The sequence below is a fragment of the Glycine soja genome, chromosome 15 (genome assembly GCF_004193775.1).
Source record: "Glycine soja cultivar W05 chromosome 15, ASM419377v2, whole genome shotgun sequence".
In the NCBI taxonomy this organism is placed as follows: Eukaryota; Viridiplantae; Streptophyta; class Magnoliopsida; order Fabales; family Fabaceae; genus Glycine; species Glycine soja.
In genome coordinates, this window is record NC_041016.1 from 31,516,157 (window position 1) to 31,538,198 (window position 22,042).

General features: G+C 35.5%; 3 protein-coding genes across 3 annotated transcripts; 2 read left to right on the forward strand and 1 right to left on the reverse strand.

Moving 5' to 3' along the window:
• Positions 1-323: 323 nt before the first annotated feature.
• LOC114386066 lies at positions 324-5,532 on the forward strand. The gene is made up of 2 exons (XM_028346072.1): positions 324-1,017; positions 4,874-5,532. Exons 1-2 carry the CDS (start codon positions 324-326, stop codon positions 5,530-5,532), a joined length of 1,353 nt encoding a protein of 450 aa, XP_028201873.1.
• A 1,311-nt stretch (positions 5,533-6,843) lies between these two features.
• On the forward strand, positions 6,844-8,094 carry LOC114386067 (uncharacterized mitochondrial protein AtMg00810-like). The gene is made up of 2 exons (XM_028346073.1): positions 6,844-6,963; positions 7,045-8,094. Exons 1-2 carry the CDS (start codon positions 6,844-6,846, stop codon positions 8,092-8,094), a joined length of 1,170 nt encoding a protein of 389 aa, XP_028201874.1.
• A 5,437-nt stretch (positions 8,095-13,531) lies between these two features.
• On the reverse strand, positions 13,532-15,611 carry LOC114386294 (CBL-interacting serine/threonine-protein kinase 6-like). Its single transcript, XM_028346259.1, has one exon. It carries the CDS (start codon positions 15,211-15,213, stop codon positions 13,897-13,899), a length of 1,317 nt encoding a protein of 438 aa, XP_028202060.1. The 5' UTR covers positions 15,214-15,611; the 3' UTR covers positions 13,532-13,896.
• Positions 15,612-22,042: the final 6,431 nt, after the last annotated feature.

Consider the following 22,042-nt stretch of genomic DNA (forward strand, 5'->3'; position numbering starts at 1 on the left):
GTAATCATTTTTCAGGCACTAATAAAATTCTCATTCAAAAGCTTCTATTCTCTGTTATTCACTTTCTTTTCTCTCTTGCTTAATCCTTTTCCAAGAACCACCAAGAATCTTGATCCTTTCCAACAATTGGTACCATAGCTACACGATCCACGACGGCGTATAGCGGTGAACAATGGCGATGTTGAAGAACAAAAGACCAAATCCCAACAAAACTACCAATCTTCGATGGAACCAACTGTGAGAGGTGGACGGTGCAAATAAAGGTGGTGTTCAGATATCAAGGCGTGCTTGATATCATAAGCATCGACGTCACACCATTAGACATGAATCCCACGAAGGCACACAGAGCAACCCATCGTGAACAGATGAAGAAAGATGATAAAGTGATCTTTCTAATTCATCAATGCGTGGATTCAAATGTCCTGGAGAAAATCATTGACTATGAGATGACCAAAGAAGCATGGGACGTGTTGGCTACAACTTACGCAGGTGACAAGCAAACCAAGAAGGTGAGATTGATGGCACTCCGGCGTCAACTAGGTTTGCTTCAGATGGAATCAAACGAAATGGTGGCGAAATTCGTAAACAGGTTGGTGATTCTTGCTAACCAGATGAAGAGTTGTGGTGAGGTGGTGACAGATTCGATGAAGGTTGAAAAGGTACTCGCTGGCTTAACTCCAAACATTGATCATATTGTCTCTGCAATTGAACAATCAAAGGATCTAGAAATGTTGAAATTGGAGCAATTATTGGGTTCTTTGGAAGCACATGAGTTAAAGATGAAGAATACAGAAGGTATCAAGAAAGAGGAGAAGGCTTTCGAGAAAGCCTTATTTGCTAAAAATCAGAAGAAAGGTGGTGGTGATTCTTGGAAGAATAAGAAAGGGAAAGGCAAGTGGAAGTATAACAAACAAGAAAGCAGCGTTCTAAAAGTGAGAATCAAAAGAAAGAAGGAGAAAACAATGGAAAGGGAAAGAAGAAATCAAAGGAGCACATTCAATGCTATAACTGTCAAAAGTATGTCCATTATGTGTGGCGTCCCTAAATTAATGACTGGTTTAATAGTAATAATTTAAATAACAAAAATCATGGTAATTTTTTTTTCTTCTTTTTCTTTTTCATTTCTTTCTCTTTTCACCATAACTAGGTTTAGAAGGAAAATCCTCACTATAAAGTCCTGAATGGCCAGTTCACAACTCTATTCGGAGTCATTTCTTTCTTACCGCTCATAATTCTCTAAATTATTTTGCTGTTTCAAAAGGAAGAATGTACCAGCCATTACTTTAGGTCGTCACATGAAAATAAAAGAATAAAATACGGTCGATAAACTCTTTTACAAATAAAGTTGCTAATGCTTTCTTTTCAAATAACAAGATCGATTATAAATGCATTCATCGTTTTAAAGCTGTCCAAAATATGGGAGTTTTACAAAATACATAGTGTCATCCAGAGCAAAGGTGTCCATAGTGGTGGCTTCAGCCACATGTATACAATCATCAAATGCCTATACATCATGTCTACCCATAAAAAAACAAAAGAGTAAACCTAACAGTTAGTCCTAGATACACCCACCCTCAAAAATATACAAAACGAATCCAAAAAGTTGTCCACTAGGATGAAGAGCCTCCGCTGATCGCCATCTCCCCCGGGCCACTATCCTCCGTAGAGTCTGCCTCAGATGCCGACATGACTTCCTCGGGAGAATCCACCTCAAGAAGTGGATCCTCATCACCCTCTAGAAAGTCAAGGGCATCCACAGCAGGCTCAGGAGGTAGCTCCTCCAGGTCCTCCTCAGGGTCTTCCTCGGATGACGTTACCTCGATCACTTGAACGGGCTCCACTAGACGATATGGTGTAGGCGTGGGTAGTATCCACTCCACAGTGCGCTGAAGCGTCCGTGCAGGTTCATCTGGATGCACCAAAGAAGTAGTCGTGAATCGAATGGTGCCCCGAAATCGGCACCTCGTGTTGCCTTCGAGGGTCTCCCAAGCTCCCTCTAGGCACTCCATCTCTACTCGATCACGGATTAGCTGCGCCGCCATCACGATCTACACGAAAGAAGAGAAAGGGGTAGACTCTTTCACAAGAATCTAACTGCGCTACACACAATTTGTTTCATAACCACTACATGCAAGTAAAAGGGGTATTTTAAGGCTTTCCATCTCTGGTAATCGATTACACAGCCTTGGTAATCGATTACCAGAGGCTAAACGTGAATTACACAGCCTCAGGACATGAAATATGTAATAATGCACTGTGTAATCGATTACACATGCCTGGTAATCGATTACCAGTGGCCCATCCCTCTGTGTAATCGATTACACAGGCTGGTAATCGATTACCAGAGGCTCCCTAAGTTTCCTGACTTCGTTTTCAAGCCTGGTAATCGATTACACCCCTTGGTAATCGATTACCAGAGACCATCTTAGCCTCCTGTCTTCATTTTTAAGCCTTGTAATCGATTACCCACCCTTGGTAATCGATTACCAGAGACCATATCTCACATATCAGTCAAGTTTCACAGCTGGCCAGCTACCACAAGCCTCCTTGCTTTGTGGTCTTTGTTCCTTTTATCTGTTGACTGCCAGGAGCTCGCCTGCTTAGGTACATCACAGGTTCTCACTGACCGACTATGCCCGGGTTGGGTCGGGATTGGTCAAGCTTGGTTTTGGGCAATAGCACCCCACCTGACGTCCCCAAGGTCTCCTGACCCCCGCGACATATCTCCAGGTACCACTCTGTGGTCAACAATAAAAGCAGGAAGTTTCACCCTTCAACACTTCCTCATCTCAAGCTTGTAGGATTATGGGGTACCCATCACATGTGGTACTAGGTGGCGGTCGGGCGATGGTGCACAACAAGTTTTCCACATCCACAATGCGTGCATAAACCCACCATCCCCTGTTGCCCACCTCCAACTGAGCTCACGTACTCCCACGTAGCCCATATCCTCGTTTCTCTCAATACCGGGTCCCCATCAATCCTCCCAAGCTTCCACAACATCCAAGCAAAACAACATTCAAACAGCACAAGCTATCATAGCCAAGCAAAACAGAGCAAAGGCATAAAACTCTGCTCAACACACCAACCAAAATCACAGCTTTTCTCACTTAAAGACCCCAGTAACAATTCCTTCGATCCAATTCACTAACCGTTGGATCGACTCCAAAATTTTACTGGAAGTCTATAGTGCATAAGCCTACATTTTGACCGTTGGGATCTACTAGCGAATATCCAGAACTCATTCTACATTACTCTTTCCACAACCAGCAAATACATGGATTTTTCTGCACTTGTGCAAAATTCTGCTGCACAATTTTACAGCAAAATCTGCACAAAGAGCATATTTCGAAAACCACACTTCCCCTCATCCAATCTTGCCCAAATCAAATCCTACAAGTCCCAAATCATGTACCAATCATGTCTAAACCAAAGTCAAGCTTCAAACCACAGCAACACAAAATCTAGGTGTCCAAAACCCCTCATATTAATGGATTTTCAAGGTTTGAAAAGTGAAATTGAGAATGAGGTAAATTTGGAGCAAACTCTCACCTCACACAAGTCCATAACATCAATCTAAACTTGCTCAAACTGAATTTACACCAAAAATTCCACTGAATCAAAATTTGACTCTTCAACACCCAAATTTGCCCTAGAAATGGCTCTTTGTTCACTTTGGTCATTTATTTTTCTCTCTAGCACAGTCCAAGCTTTCTCATAAGTCCTAAATGACATTTCAAGCTAATATTAACTCACTTTACCCTCCATTTACCACAGAATTCAGACTTAGCCTTCCAACTCTCAAAGTCTCACTCTTTTTCCACTCATAACATCACATTCTCACTTTCTAACCTTAGGTTAGTTCTACCCTTCGTCTCTAACAGATTTCCATCAGCAATTTCAGCATATAAACATCACAAACATCATCACAAAAACCCTAAAACAGAATGGGTATGTTTAACTCATCCAAACATGGCAATTTCAACAAGCTTTCAACAAATGTCTTCACAAATAATCATCACACAGCAGAACCCTAGAAAGATTACCCATCATATCTCCCCAAAACCCCATACCCACGAAATTTAAGAGAGAAAGAAGTCCATCCAAACCTGGATTTTCGAAGTCCCACTCGTAGTCACGCACTTCACGACCCCGAAAATGCCCTCCTTTCGCGATTTGGAGCAGAAATGAGCACCAAAGGTTGGAGCTTTGTTGGGGTTTCAATGGAGAATGGAGGAGAAGGAAAAAGCAACGTGAGGAAGAGGGAGAGCTTCTGAATTTTCTGCTTTGGCTGAGTGAGGAGAGAGAAAAGCTTTTTGGTCTTAAATAAAAAGGGTTTTCTCTTTTTCTATTATTTTATTCAAGCTCTGCCACATGTCCCTATTTGATTGGAGCAAAAAGGGCCCACTTTCTCTTTTTGACTGTGACCCATACTCAGTCACAAAAGTGAGAAAAATCTGACCTTTGAAACGCTAAAATCCTGCCTCGGTTTGCGTGTCGTTTCTCTGATTCCAGTTTCTCGCGTTTCTCTGCGTCCGCCGGGGCCAGTTTTCGAAAGCAAGCAATATATATATCAAAACGCTCAGAATAAAACCCCGAGCGTGGTTCAGAGGTTGGTTTCGTTAAATTTTAAGTCGCACGCAAAACGATGATTTTTAATTAATCAGAAATTAACCCATAACCTCCCAGTTATGGATTTCTCTCCCTTAATTAGTCCAACCCGCATATCTTGCCCCCACTATTCCTATTTCTACCAAGAACATATCTATACATATACACGGAACAATACACACATATATATATATATAATCATTCAAAATACATCATTTCCAAAAACTCCGGGTAGAAATTTCCAGGATGTTACATTATGTAGATGAGTGCAGTAATCCTAAAGTGCCTAGGAAGAGGGGTAAAGAAGCACAACCCACACGTGACTCTAATGATGAAGAAGCAGTGATGTTAATGGCCACTGTTAACAGTGAAACATGCATTGAGGAGGAATGGTGGTATTTGGACACTGGCTGTTCAAACCATATGACAGGACATAAAGATTGGTTCTATGAAATTGATGAAACAGTGAAAAGAAACATCAAATTTGGTGATGGCAGGTCAGTAATGGCTAAAGGAATTGGCAAGGTGGCCATAAGAAGAGTAGATGGGAGCAAGGTGACTATTAGTGATGTCCTATATGTTCCTAACGTGGAAAGCAATCTGCTGAGCTTGGGACAATTGCTAGAGAAAGGATTCTCAATGCATATGGAAGGTGAACACATGGAAGTAGTTGATTCTAATGGGAAATGTGTCTTGAAAGTTGTTGTGTCTAAGAACAGAACATTCAAGGTGGGTGTGAGCACCATTGAGCAGAAGTGCTTGACTGCTCAAAGCAATGACAGTGTGTGGAAGTGGCATAGAAGACTTGGACATTTGAACTTCAACAGCCTGAACAAGTTGCAGAAGAAGAACATGGTTGTGGGACTACCTTTAATTGAAGTACCAAGGCAAGTGTGTGGTAGATGCTGTGAAGGAAAATAACCAAGGAAGGCTTACAATGCAGCAGTTTCAACTAGGGCCAAAGAGAAGCTTGCAGTGATTCACTCTGATGTGTGTGGCCTATTTGAAATCAAATCTCATGGAGGTAACTTGTATTTTGTCTCGTTTATAGATGAATTTACAAAGAAAATGTGGGTTTATCTGTTACAAAGAAAGAGGGAAGTATTTGTAACATTTAAATCATTCAAGTTACTAGTTGAAAAGCAATTTGGTTGTTCAATTAAGATGCTTAGAACTGATGGTGGAGGAGAGTAGACTTCACTTGAATTTGATAATTTCTGCAAGGAAGAAGGAATAATTCATGAGGTAATGGCTCCATACACTCCTCAACACAATGGAACTGCTGAGAGAAGGAATAGAACAGTGTTGAATATGGTGAGATGCATGCTGAGAGAGAAGCATCTTCCACATGATTTCTGGGCAGAGGCAGTATCCACAGCTACTCACATCTTGAATAGATGTCCTACAAAGAGGCTTGACAGTTTGACACCAGAAGAAGCTTGGAGTGGACTCAAGCCTAGTGTGAAACACTTCAAGGTATTTGGCTCACTCTGTTACAGACATATGCCTGAGCAAAATAGAAGAAAACTGGACTCAAGGGCTCAAACCTTGATTTTGGTAGGATATCACAGTACTGGGGCCTATAAAATGTTTGATCCCTTGAGCAAGAAAATTGTGATAAGTAATTATGTGATTGTGGATGAGACAAAGGAATGGGACTGGAGCATTGGTATGGAAAGACAAACCAATGAAACATTAGAAGTGGAACTAAAAGGAGAAGAAATACAGGATGAAGTTCAGATTGACAATGAGCAATATGTGAATGATGAGCAAAATGTGAATGATGGGCCAGATGTGATTGGGGTTGTACCTTTGAGAAGGTCACTAAGACAGATAACTCCACCAGTGAGGTTTCAAGACTATGATGTCTTCCCTGATGCTGCAATCAATGTTAATGGTGAGCTGATGAACTTAGTGTTGTTAGCAGAAGCAGAACCAGTTTCACTTGAAGAGGCACTAGCTAATCCACATTGGAGAAAGGCCATGGAAGAGGAACTGAGATCAATACAGAAAAACAACACTTGGGAAATGATGAATTTACCAAGTAATAAGAAAGCCATAGAAGTGAAGTGGGTTTTCAAAACCAAAGTCAAGCCATCTGGTGAAATCGCCAAGTATAAGGAAACGCTAGTTGCAAAAGGTTTCTTGTAAAAGCCTGGTCTTGATTTCAATGAAGTATATGCCGATGTAGCTAGAATTGAAATTGTGAGACTCATAGTTGGAATCGCTAGCATGAGGAAATGGATAGTGAGTCAGCTAGATGTGAAGTCTGCTTTCCTCAATGGTCCATTAGAAGAAGAAGTATACACAAGGCAGCCACCTGGCTATGAGAAGATAAGCATGGAAGATAAGGTAATGAAGCTGAACAAGGCCCTATATGGCTTAAAGCAAGCTCCACGAGCCTGGAATAAGAGGATTGATGGATTTCTGTAGAAGCAAAAGTTTTTGAAATGCACCACTGAACATGGAGTGTACTTGAAGGACTGTGGAGTAACTGGTGTAGTGATGTTATGCTTGTATGTGGATGATCTTCTTGTCACTAGAGATAGCAAACAAGAGATTTACATGTTTAAGAAGGAAATGATGGATGAGTTTGAAATGTCTGATATAGGTAGAATAGCTTATTTCCTAGGTATGGAATTTGTGACAACTAAGAGAGGCATATTCCTTCACCAAAAGAAATATGCAACTGATATATTGAAAAGGTTCAATATGCTTGATTGCAATTCTGCTACTACTCCTTGTGAACCAGGAATAAAGTTGTCTACTAGTGAAGACACAAATTTGGTTGATTCAACACTATATAGGCAACTCATTGGCTCATTAAGATATCTGTGTAATTCTAGGCCAGATATTACCTATGGAGTTGGCTTGGTTAGTAGATTCATGAAGAAACCATGCAAGGATCATCTACTTGCAGCTAAGAGAATTCTTAGATATGTGAAGGGCACACTAGAATATGGAATTTTATTTCCTGCAGCAAAAGAAAATTCTGAGATAGAAATTGTTGGCTACACAGATGCAGATTGGAGTGGAGATGTTGGTGATAGAAAGAGCACATCCGGGTACATGTTCATGCTTGGAAATGCTCCTATATCATGGTGTTCAAAGAAACAAGATGTGGTGGCATTATCTAGTTGTGAAGTTGAGTATATCTCAGCTGCTTTTGGTGCAAGCCAAGCCCTCTGGCTAGGAATGTTACTGGAAGAGCTTAACATCAAGTGCAGTAATGTAATGAAGCTCAGAATTGATAACAAATCAGCCATAGACCTTGCTAAGCATCCAATAGCTCATGGACGCAGTAAGCATATAGAGGTAAAATATCATTTTCTTCGTGACCAAGTTAACAAGAACAAACTAGCACTTGAGTATTGCAGATCTGAGGAGCAGTGTGCAGACATGTTAACCAAAGCTTTGAAGCCTAAGAGACTTGAAGAAATGAAGAACAAAATTGGGATGCACAAATTGACATATTTGAATTAAGGTGGTGTGTTAAAAGTAGTGTAATTCAAATGTAATTGTTCAATTTTGTTAAGATTGTGAAATGCATTAGAGGTTAGTCATAACAGTTGGTTGTTAACTAATTATGGTTAAGTCTTACTTAGTGTATAAATAGCATGTAAACCCCTACAATAGTGTGTGTAATAATTTTCAGGCACTAATAAAATTCTCATTCAAAAGCTTTTATTCTGTGTTATTCACTCTCTTTTCTCTCTTGCTTAATCCTTTTCCAAGAACCACCAAGAATCTTGATCCTTTCCAACATATATCTATATTTTAAAAAATAATAACTCGTTATATTAAATTATACTCATATTTTAAATTATAATTATAATACTTACTTATAATTTAATTATTTATTAAATATAATTATAATTATGTTAATATCTAAATTGTAAGCACCTATGCCAAAAAGACAAGTGATTTCAAGAGTTGAATATTTAATTCGTTTCCACGTGAGTATGGGGCTCTTGATCATTGAAGGATTCAGCTATTTTCTGATAGGTGTTCATGTGATTGACACTGTTTTACATCGGTGGTCGCTGAAGTGTCAGAGCTGTGTGGCCCTTGTTTTACGAGTTACGAACATAGTGATTGGCCCAGTATATATAATGTCTATAGGTGAACAGGGTTGTCTTGATATATAGGTCTCATCTGGAACATTTTATAAAGCCTAACCAGAGGTTACCCCAATTGCTCAACTTGTTCTATTAAGCGCCATAAACTTTATTAAATGAAAATAGTAAGAGCTGATGCGGGCGGAACCCACACCATGTGTACTCTTCCGGTTATACATTACATTCTGAAGAATCCTTGTTCAAATTTTGTCAATGTTTTTAATTTTCCTGGGATAGAACATTGGATTTTGAAGTAAAATAACTCATACATAGCTTCTTATACTCACTACCTATAGAAAACCGCGTCTATTAGAGATATGGAAGGACCGGGTGTCTTAAAAAATTAGAAATTATTAAATAATTTAGAATCAATAATGTCCATATATAATCTCATTATTTTTTTTGTGTAATAGAGTACATATTTAAATTTTACACTATACAGAAAATAATTAATTACATATATATCATGTAAAAATTAATGGAAAACCATGCAACTCAAACCACCTAATAATTTCTTTGAAATTTCTTACAACGGGTGAGGGACACATCCAAAACTGTAGGATCCGAAGATGAGGTGCTATTTCGTTTTGTGATCCAAAATAATTTCAGTGAGTGCACTACCTGACAAAACACTTTTTTAAGTTATTGGCATCTTTTGTATCCCCGACCAGCCTTTTAATTTGGTTGTCTTTATTATTTGCCAAAGAGAATGTGTTCGCTACGTACACGGCCATTTATGCACGCGTATATACATGATCTTAATGTTTGTTAGACTTATGCAATAAAGAAAATATACATGAAAAATATCTCATTTAGTTTAGTTAAAAGATTTATTTAATATATAGTAAGAGTGTAGGATTTTGTACCGTATATATATCTAAAAAATACTGACGTATTTAACCAATTTGATTAAGTGTCTATTAATCTCATTTTCTTATTACAATGATGATACCGACACTTGAATTTATGACCTCAATGACTTTATCTCAATCCTCCAACTACTAGACCCATCTTAATAGGTTATTTTTATTAATCTCATCAAATAATGTAATATCATATAAATGTATTTTTTATGCGTATAATATGTTAAAATTAAATTCTTGTATAAAATAATAATTAAATATTTTTATTCCTCTTTCTCTTTACTCGAGAGCAAATCTTATAAGAAAAAATATTTTATATAAGAATAAAAAAATTAAATTTAAATTATATAATTATTTTAAAATTTAATGTGATAGAGGCAAAAGGCAAATTTTTCTCAGCTTTTGGATTCTTCGTTGATACACTAGTAATGCAACGCATGTATCTTGACTGTTGAGAAATTTCGGAGTAACCCTATCTATATCCAAGTATTGGGCTCCGGAGTCAAATTAGTCTGCTGACGCTGCTATGGATAATCATACCAACCAAAATTGGCTCCTGCAATGCATGTACCTACAACATTACTAGTCTTGTTCCAGTATCCTCCATCAACCGCATAACACGCAGTCAATAGATTTAGTTAAAAAATAGGTCTAATGTCATTTTAGTATTTTTTTTTTAATTTTCATTAGAAACATTAGTTTTCTGTTAGCCTTTAGATTTTAAAATAATTTAATATTATTTTTGGTTCATTTTATTTCATAGTTATTTTACTTTTATATATTATATTTTAAAAATTTCATTCTAATCTTTTATATTTTCAAAATATATTGTTTTAGTCTTTTTTTAATTTTTTTGTTAAAAATGTTAATGTCTATCAATATTTTAAATTTAAAAATAGTTAAGTTAACATAAGAATAACTAAAAATCATTATTATTTTTTTATTTAAAAAATTAAAAATCTTTAAGTAAATAAAGAAAAGATGAATCTAAAATCGTAAACAACAATAATCTTCACTCTCATATTATTATTATTATTATTGATCAATTATTCACAATTATAATCGGTAAGGTTCTTTTTTCTTCCGCCACTCCGCTTCTCACCGTCTACCCAAAAATATCATTGCCTCGCCCCCACTTTTGTCTTCGTTGCAATCTCTTTATGCAGTTAGAATTATTGTCTCACCTAACAATAACAATCATCTTATTGTTATTGCGAGCAGCAATGCATAGATGAAGGCAAAGAAGAAGACCAACAACACCTAATTGTGGATGAGATTTGACTGATTGGGCTAGTCAGAATCATCTTCCAATGAAATAACCATTTGGCCCCTTTTGTGTTACTCGTCTTTGTCCGATCCGATTGTAGATGATGAGAAATATTCTGCTTACTTGGTCCAACTGTTGCATGACAGTAGAGGTCTTGCTCGCATACCTCAAAAAGTGCCAGATTAAAATGGTTGTAGTTGTATGAAAGATTTTGTTTTTTCGGTGAGGAGTGTAAAAATTTTTGGCGGTTCCAACAAGATTATGTGTTGACACTGTCCGATTTATGTGGTGCTGCATTTTTTTTTATCTTTTCAGATCGGGAAGAAGTTGGAAGAGATGCCAATTTTTGTAGTTGTTTATTTTTTTAAAAGTAAAATAAAGATAGTGACAATTTTTAACCGTCATTGTGTAAAGTTAATTATTTTAAAATACTCAATGTCACTTTTGATTCATTATATTTTGTCGTTATTTCACTTTGATACTTTAAGTTATAAAAGTTTTATTATGATCATTTATGTTTTCTAAATATATTATTTTGGTTCTTTTTTAAAATTTAAAAGTTAACAAACTCTAAATTTTCGAATGAAAAATTGAAAGAGAAAAAAACTAATACATTTCGAAAAAATAAAAGATAAAAATGAAACTTTTAAAACTTAATATACTAAAATGAAAAAACCATAAAACATAATAGATCCAAAAAGTAATATTATTATGTTTTTGTAAAATTAATTAAATAAAAATTAAAATTTATTTCTACTTGATAATTATAATTTCACATTCTTTCTAAGATATATATAGTCCTTTCATCCTTATCTTTAGATAAGATTGACTTTGATTCGTAATTCAAACTAGCACGGCAAACACATGAACCTAACTTTCCATAAGCATGAAACTGAACTAAAACATCGTACAGTATACTTCATTTTTTTATATGACATGGGGAAAATAGGAAAAGGAAGGAAGAACATTAAGAATTGGGTTAAACACCTAACTAACATTATCAAATTATGTGTTTGGATTAGTGTTGGGTAAAATTAATTTTGGATTTAATATTATTAATTAAATAGAAATATTTTTATATAATTAAGTTTTTAAAATATGACTTTTTTTCTATTTCTTATTAAAAAATAGTCCTTAAAAAATATAAAACTATGATTTTTAGTCTAGTCTTTAATTAATAAATTTTTATAATCTCATTAATAAATTTTATTGAAAGTAATTGAATAAAATCTATTCATTAGGTGTGACATAAATAATTAATAATTTAGACCCTTTAACCATATAACATGGTTTGATTTTTAATTGTGTAAATGGAATAATATCTTTACGGAGATGAATTGTTCCTATATTCTATTTTCTTTGAAGTTTAGTCTCACGATTTTTAGTTTTGAGAATATTTTGCATCAAGAAAAAAAAATTAAAATAAATATTTATAAAGAATAAAACTAAACCACATCATATTTTTAGATACTAAGATTATATTTAAAAGTTGTTATTATTATATTTAAATTTAAGGGGAAAACTAAATCTGAATGTATTTGTAAGAAAATCTTAATATCGATTTTCAATTAAATTCAAGTTTGGTTCAATAACCAAATTTGACTTATATTGTGTGGGTTGTTAGGATAAAATTTCAATTTTAATTTAAAAAAACACTAAAAATACTTAAGGCATTGAAACTAAATTTCATCTTCGCTTGCAAAATAAAAAAAATACTACTTCCATATTTTAAAATTTAATTCAGTTCAATAGTTTTTTTTTAAAATTATATATTTTATAGCTATTATTGTTTAGAGGCATACTAAAAAGAAACTATTTTTATTTAGAGTATAAAAAAATATATACTTTAATCAAATACTATATGATTGGTATATTCTACTACCAACTGGTGGGTCCTCGATCGTATTATTGCGCCTTTATCCATCAAAACCTGACTATATCATTTTATCCAACAAAACATGAGGATCAACATTTGAGGGCTCATTAATGATTATCATTAATTTCTCCTTTCTCCAAGGCCATAATGCAAGTATCTATGTGTGATCCAATTCCATATCACGGAATCTAAAATCTTTTACCTAGAGCCTCATATTTTAAAATCTTTTAGTACTAACTAGTAACTGTATATGTGTTGTTTTAAAATTAATACTCTTTCTCATCTCGATTATAATAAGAAAAAAATACACTTCACACACACACAAATTTTTTTTTTTACCAAATTATGTAATTTTTTAAACTAAAAAATAAACGTTTATCAAATTATTTTTTATTAATATTTGATATCAAACATAAAAAAAATATTTAATTTTATCAATTTTATTAAAGAAATAATATTTTACAAATAATTTTATTAAATAAGATATAAATAATTAAAATTTATTTACATTTAAATTCAAAAATTAAGAGAGTTCTGTTTTTTATATTCGAGGATGAAGTATATTTTTTTCTTCACATGATTGTATTTTCATGATATCTTTTACTTTGTCTCGCAAAATAATTGTTTTATTTCACATCCTTTTTCTGCAAAAATATTACTACAAAAATATAATTTTTCCACCACAATTTTTAGAGAAGTGGATTTCCTCTTGTTATTAGGCAAGCAAGGTCCAGAAGTTAAAAATAAAATAAAAAAACACAAAATCACTTGTGGCCGCCCCCAAACAAAGCACTAATTCACCGAAAAAATATAAATAAAACAAAATTAAACGCAGCCATGAATGACCCATGAGCCACACCAATCAATTTGCAAACATATTCACAATCACGCCAACATAGCAACAACATCACCCACGAGCACAACAACACGCAGCACATGTACCTGAATCATCATCGACAACAACTCCTCGATGTCCATTTCGGTTCATTACTGCATTCGCCTTTTCAACAATTCCCCTTTCGGGGTAAAAGACGACACACCCCAGAGGCCAAAACATAACAAAGAAGCAAGCAAATAACTAAAATATCTCAGTCCTGAAACAAGAATTAACAAAAACAACTACAAAGGAACGACAATTAGCATGGGAGTCTTGGTTGTTCTTCAAGCGAGTGTAGGATTCTCTGCAGGAGAAGTCCTCCACACGATATCTTTAAGAGCTGGACGAAGCTCCTTGCTACAGAACTGGTTATACTCCAAGGTGTCACCGTTGTCCTTCTTAACCTCCACCACCAAAAACGACGGCGTCACGGCGTACAAGTCCGCAGCAATAGCGAGTTTACCTTTTCGCCCTTTTTCTTGACCCTGCAACCTCACCTTAGTCTCGCTCTTCTTCACGTCGAACTTCACCGCCTTCGCCAAATCTTCCAATCTCGAAATCACGCTGCTCGCGGGGCGCGTGGTCGCAAACCGTAACTCTTTCTCTTCTCTCTTCTTTTCCTCGAACAACGGCGACAAATCGAACCCCTCCGAGAGCGAAATGATGTGAAAAGCATTCATCGTAGTAGAAACCTCCTGCTCATGCTGTTTAATCTTCTCCTCCAGATCCAATTCCTCTCTTTTCTTTCCCATCAAGTTCTTCGGCACGGGTTTCTTGAACCACGACGAGTCCATGATTTTTGAAATTGTGATTCGCGTGTTCGGGTTGGGGTCGAGGAGCTTGGTGATGAGCCTCCGCGCCTCGGAGGAGAACCACGGCGGACACTTGAAGTCACCGCGGTAAATTTTCTTGTACAAGGCCACCAGGTTGTCATCCTGGAAGGGTAAAAAACCAGCAAGAAGTACGTAGAGGATTACGCCACAAGACCAAATATCGGCCTTGGCGCCGTCGTAGCCTCTTTTCCCAATCACCTCGGGCGCGACATAGGCCGGCGTGCCGCACGTAGTGTGCAGCAGGCCGTCGTGCCGGAGGTGCTCGGAGAAAGTGCTGAGGCCGAAGTCGGTGACCTTGAGGTTGCCGTCGTCGTCGAGGAGAAGGTTCTCTGGCTTGAGGTCACGGTGGTAGACGCCGCGGCTGTGGCAGAAGTCCACAGCAGAGATGAGTTGTTGGAAGTAAAGTCTGGCCATCTCCTCCCGGAGACGGCCTCTGGCGATCTTGTTGAAGAGCTCGCCGCCGCGGACGAGCTCCATGGCGATGTAGATCTTGGACTTGCTCGCCATGACCTCGTGAAGCTGCACGATGTTTGGGTGCTTCACCATGTTCATGGCTGAGATCTCTCTCTTGATCTGCTCCATCATGCCTACCTTCACCACCTTCTCTTTGCCCACCACCTTCATCGCCACGCTCTTTCCCGTCTTCAGGTGGCGCGCGTGGTACACCTTCGCGAAGGTTCCGTGGCCTAACAGCCGGCCCAGCTCGTACTTCCCGTGAAGCAGTGTCGTGTTAATCGCGTCGCCGCCAACGTTGCTCTTCTCACCCATCTTAAAAGTAAAACAAACGAAAAAAAGAAAAAAAAACACTCTACTACTTTCTAATTGTTTTTTTTTACTACTACTAGCAGTAGTGCTAAGAATTACAATTTAGAAATTGAGATTTTCTTCACAGATTTGAGTTGGGGATTGAAAAGAGAAGTGGTGGATGGAATTTTGTGTTTGGTTCACCCGTCTTCGACGTGCTTCCGGTGGCAATTTCTGCCGCCGATTCTTCGTTTGGCTTCGCCGCTTAACTCAGTTCTCTTCAACCGAAAGCCTCTCATCTCTATTCATTCCCTGGTCCAGCCTGGACCAAACAAAAACAACACTCGCTGTTGGTTTTTCGTAATTATTGAATAGCACTAAGTGCTTTGTTCTCTCTCTTCTTTCCTCTCTGGTTCGATGCACTCAGCCTCTTATTTATAGCCGCTTTTGATATAACACCGAAATTACGGTTTTGGCCCTGGGATGAAATGAACTTGGACACGTGGCGTGATGACGAAGGGATCGGGGGTTTGAACGGGAATGTTGGGATGGTGGCACGTGTCCGTGTTGGTTTCCTGTTTGTGAGGAGCACCGTGGAAATGGTAAAAAGGGCTGTTGTTGGTGTAGGGTTGGGTTGCTGGTTAGTTCTTGAATGAGTGTAAGAATTTTATGGTTTTTTGTGGCAACAAAAACAAAGATGTGAATGTGACACTGGTCCCCGCATGACAGCGATAACACCTACGAACCCATACTCTTTATTATTATTCAATCATCCTACTAATACTACTGATTGAGCTAGATAATGTTTAGTACTTCTAGCTCAAGATGCTTGTAATCAATTATAAAGAAGGTTATTACTTAATATTAAACGAATTGCAACTTCCATTTTTTATGACAATTTTTTCTATTTATAATTAAAAAAATGTTTATCATTTTAAAAATTTAATATCATATTAATTATTGTATTTTTTTAATTATATTAATTTAAAATATTCTACCTGTTTAAATAAATTTTAATTAACAATAAAGAAAATATGTTAAAAAGAATATAATAAAACATGTATTATTAGCAATTTTCATGTTATAAGGGTATATATCAATAAGGAGCGTATTAAATGAAAAAATTGTTTCTAATAAAAAAAAGAGAGGAGTGCATCTGAACTATATAAGAAAAGTTATTTAATTATGACATGATTTACCATCTTAAAAAACATGATTTTATGAATTAATCTTCATCATCCTTATATATGTATGTTCTAGATTTCCTCTTTTTATCCTCTCGTATATTCCGCCTAAAAAACTATTAAAGTTGTTATAAACATCAAATTACTTATGAAATGGCTATAAAAGTTTCGTAACAATTATTTGACGGTTCCATGGTCTTCACATAATTTATTTCAATCGTATGAAAAAAAAAAAAAAAAACTGATGCTAGTACATTACATGTTTGTTAGTATCCTCTGATCCTCATGCTTTATCTCATGTTTGAAGGAATAGGGATAGCAATCTCCAACTTTCTTTCACATAAGGCGAACACATCTTCTTAGCACACGAGGTCCCACTGATCTGATAAAGGCCGATTATATAACCAAGAGTTATATAATAAATATTAAATATAAATGCAAGAGTTTTATAAAAAAAAGTTATTAGATTTATAATGTTTTTGAAAAAGTTTAATAAATTTTGTTTGAAAATCATATTAGGATTATTCTTGGTTTCCCACTGTACCAAAAAAAAAATATTAGGATTCTTCAATCATAATTATTCTTTTTGAAAAATAACTTCTTGTTTTTCTCCCATGAATATAGGAATCTCCTCCAAATGAGTGGAAAAATTCTAATAAAATAATACTAATGCTCTGTTTATTTCCCTTTTAAATCAGAGTTATCCTCCATCGAAGCTAATGTTGTTCGAGCCTTGTTGGATTACTATGGGTCATAAGTTTTTTCTTCAAGTATTTAATATAATTACATACGACTCAAACTTAAGACATTTGGTTAAACTGAATAATCTTTTGTTGTTTGAAATTTAAGACATTTAGTTAAACTGAAATAAATTTCTTTTACATTAAGCATATAGGTATTGCTAATACAACTATTGACAAACTTAATGTTGTTTAAAGACGGTTAAGTTATTGTTCAACACTCTCAATTAAAAATGATTTTAAAACCCTTATCACATAGTTGGCTTATGCTCAACAAGTTATGTTTTGCCCATCAACATATAAGACATTCTCTATGGAAATAGTTAAGAATTGTTGATATTACCTACACCGAGAATCCTCCCTTTGTTTTTGTCACCATATGTTACAAATCCTCCTTCCTTACCCTACATGAACTTTGACTTGTCACCAGTCATATGCCTTGAGCAATCGTTATCAAGATACCATAGTTGTTTATCCGCTGCTAGGCACACCTACAAACATATTTAGAAGGTAGACTTAGGTACCCAAGTTGCGTTGAGTCCTTTTTGGTTAATTCCCTTGGGAATCCACTTATATTTCCCACTTGGAACTCCATACCTTTTTATCATGCACCTAAAAGAAGAATGTCCCTTATTCATACAATAATGACATATCGTGAAGGGTGAGCTAGAAGCTTGTGTAAAGTTAAAGAAATTTATGTAAGCTTTCTACTTATTTCTGTGTGTATAACCCAAACCAGCCTTTTCGGTAACACATTTTTGTTGTGCAAGTAATGCTTCCAAGTTGTCTCTCCCCATAGAGAACTTGGATAAAGTTTTAGCAAGTATTCAACCTTTACTTCTAAAACTTTACATCCTTCACAAGGATAGATGACATTAGTTGTATTAGTGCAATTACAAGAAGAGTTGTTCTTTTCTTTTACTAAAATATCATTTTTTGCTTTTTCTTCTGACAACTTTTTTGGACTTTTCCACTGGTTTATCCACATGCCACCTCAGTTTACCTTTTAGAAGATTATTTGCAACGACTAACTTTTGTGCTTCTTGATGCATTTCATTGAAAACATCTAGTAGCTAATCATAGTTATCACCATCTTCCGAATAAAAAATGGTTACCTCACTTTCAACTTCATTTTTTTCCATCAAGCACGAATTTGCTTCATCCTCTTCATTATTATCACTAGAAGTTGTTGATTCATCACCATCCCAAGTGCCTTTTTGAATGAATCCTTATTCTTCTTGTCTCCTTGTTGCTTTTTTTGGTAGACAGGGCAGCCTACCTTAATATGATTTGTCTTTCCACACTAGAAGCAAGTGTATCCGTTGGAGGAAGATAGTTCTCCTTTCTTATGATTCTTCTTAGGTTGAAAGGTTCTGTTTCCATAGTTCTTCTTTTTCTTAAGGAATTTGTTGAACTTTCTCACAAGCAAGTTCCAATTTTCAGCATCCGAACTTTCTGCATTGTCATCCTCACTTTTGTCACTTGATGGAATGCTAGTCTTCAATGCTAAACCTCTGTGCTTTTTATCTATAGTTTCTTCTTCAACCATTCTCATCAATTCCATTTCATATTGTCTCAACTTCCCAAACAATTCATCACGTGTCATGGTGGCAAGGTCTTTTGATTTAGAAATTGTTGTTACCTTTGGCTACCATGTCCTATTAAGGGGTTTCATCACCTTGACATTGATCTCTTCTTCTTCAAAAATCTTGCCAAGACCCTTGAGATGCTTTACAATATGTGTAAATATTTTCTCCACATCCCCTGTAGTTTCCCCTTGCTTCATCCTAAAGGTTTTGTATTCTTGGATAAGCAAATTCTTCTGAGCTCTCCTTACTTCCAATGTTCCTTCATGCGTGACTTGGATTAAATCCCACATCTCTTTCGTAGTTGTGCACGCGAACAACCTGCAAAACTCACAAGAGTTTAATGAGAAATGCATAATGTTCACTGCCTTGGAATCATATTCACCTTTTTTAAATCTCTTCTTGTGACCAAGAATTGTAAGGTTTCTCTATAATCTTGTTATCAACTACATGGGTTGGAATGGTATATCCATTAACCACTGCGCTCCAAATGCCTCTATTAACAAAGTCCATGAAGATTTTTATCCAAACCATCCAAAAAGGGTAATTCGTGCCACAAAACAATGGTAGTTTGTTAATGGATGCACATGGAAAATGATTCCCAGCCATAATCTGAAACTTTTGACAAATTCTTGATTAACTTTCAAGACCCAAACTCTAATACCAATTGTTGGATTAAGCCGAGAATATAGAAGAAAGGTTGAATGGATTCTTTCAAAATCTTTACTAAATCATTCTTAACACTAATTAAAAACAACCTTTTAAAGCAATCAAAGTTTCCTCAAAAGATCTTTGGAAAACAAAAAACTTTTATGATGACCCTTTGAAATCGATTCCCCAAGATGATTACAAAACACAAAGCAATATAGAATAAAAGAATCACACAAGAGTTTATACTGGTTCAATCCAATCTGGACCTACGTCTAGTTTGTTCTAAGTCCTTTTAGAACATCATTTATATAGATAACACTAATACAATCACTATGCACACACAATTCTCTAATAGAAAACAATTTTTTCTCTTGAACCCTACAAGAAAAGATCCAGAATTGAAACCCCATCAATTCTTTAACATCCCTGGTAACTCTAACCAAGAACAACACTCTAAAAAGATTAAAAGATAAGGAGCAAAATCACCTAAAATGTGTAACTCTTCAATCTTCAATATTTCTTTACGTTGATCAATACATGATTGTAAATAAGTGTTTCTTTGATCAACTTCAATCTTCAAACGTATTGCAATGCTATTCTTCTTTAAGACTCTCTTGAAATATTTTTCACAAATTCTGAATGAATCAAAAGTTTGTTACATAGGGGTATTTATAAATTTTGACAATTAAAACAGATCTAATCGATTATAAAAACTAGTAATCATTAATTTGTGAAAATCCCCTTTGTTATGCAATTCAAGAAATTTGTTAATCGATTATCAGAAAGGTAATCAATTAATTCGTTTTAATATGAGTATTTTAGTTTCTTCTGTATTGATTGGATAATCGATTATCAAGTGTGACAATCAATTATAGATTCAAACAGAGAGCTTCTCTATATTTCTAGAAGTTGGATAATAGATTATCAAATGAGGTAATTGATTGTCCTAAGCTGCAGAACCTTCCTTCTTTTGAAATTGGCTTGGGCAATCAATTACCAAATGGGGTAATCGATTAAGCTGATGCTGCTGGCCAAATTTCAAGTAGGAATTCTTAAGGAACTTAGAGACAAAGAAATGTTCATCTACTTCATAAATAATCAAACACTAAGCATGTAAAAGATAAAAAAAACTAAAGCACAGAGTCTAAAAACAATCAATATAAATGCCTCATCTATCAAAATATGTTAGGCATTGTAAAATTATCAAACCAAAAACTAGACTAGGGGCTTCATGCACATCAAGCTTTGTTCTAACTTTTCTTCTCCTCTGGTTATAGGTTTCCCCTTATTTATACAAACCTTTGTGGGCCTTGGACCATGGGCCTTCGAGCAAGAACTACCATCTAAGTAGTTCTTTCTTAAATGGGGATTAAGTGGCCTCAACATCCCTTTTTTCTTAATCAAGTCATTTTTCTTTATGATGGATCTAATTGCTTGTTTGTGGGGCGTCGGTTGGGGTTTTCTCGTGTCGGATAGGCATTTGGTGGGGCTGACTAAGGGGTTATCTATCCTACCGAATACTTATTTGGTATATATATAAAAGAAAGTTTTATTCTATGGGATGATATCACATGATCCCATATTCATTTCCTCCAAATAATTCAATTAATGTAGATTTTATGTTTATTCTATTTCCAATAGAATCTTAAATAATGTAAATCATGAGCAAATTAAATTGGTCTCCCCTTATGTTTAGGACTTATTACACTCACACCCTCTCGTTGTTGGACCTTTACACAAACCTCCTCTAATTTTTGTGATTCCCTTACGGGAGAACCTATACATAGTAATGGTGTTTCTTCTATTAACCCAAATCCATCAAATGTTGTGCACATACTTGTTTAATGAATTTTTAGGACAAAAGTACCATTGTCTTCCTCATTGCAGCATGAACAACAATGGCATAGCTACCATAGAAACAACAACATTACTCTTCAAATTTGTAGCAAGGTTGCACGAACGATGTTCTAGGATTCAAACTTTTTACCAAACCCCTTTTTTAAATTTTACTTGTCATATTCATACCAATATTACTCATAAGATTCATACCAACAACAAAAACAATATTACTCATAAGATTCATACCAACAACAAAAACAATATTACTCATCAGATTCATACAAAGATTGCACAATGGAAAAAAAATCAAATTTTTTCAACAATAATACCTTAAAAAACAAAAAAAAATAGAGAAGAAAAAAAAAATCAAAACTTTCTCTTTGGGCCACTTCTCCTTTGATAGGTGGTTGGAGGAAAATTATTTGTTTCATCAGATCTAGTGGTTAGTGGCAGAGTCTTGGAGAGGGCTTTCAACAACGTCAGGTTTGGATTCCGACAATGTTGAGCACATGGTGTTCAAGAAGACAATGAATGACAACAAACCTGAGGGTCGATTCCGATGGTGTTAGTGATATTGAGCACATGGTGTTCTCTTTGAGGGCCTTCGACGACAATTTTGGATAGCACGCTGGGGGTGGTGGTGGTTTGGTTGTGATGGTAGTGCAGTTTAAAATTTAAATCATTTCACTATTATAAAATATACATGTGCACAATTTTAATTGATTGTCCAATAAAATAATTTAAATCAACATAAATTTATTCTAGATATTTACTTAATATTATATATTATATATTTATTTATAATTTGAAAAGTTTTAAATTATTCAAAAATTATTTTAATATTTTAAACAAA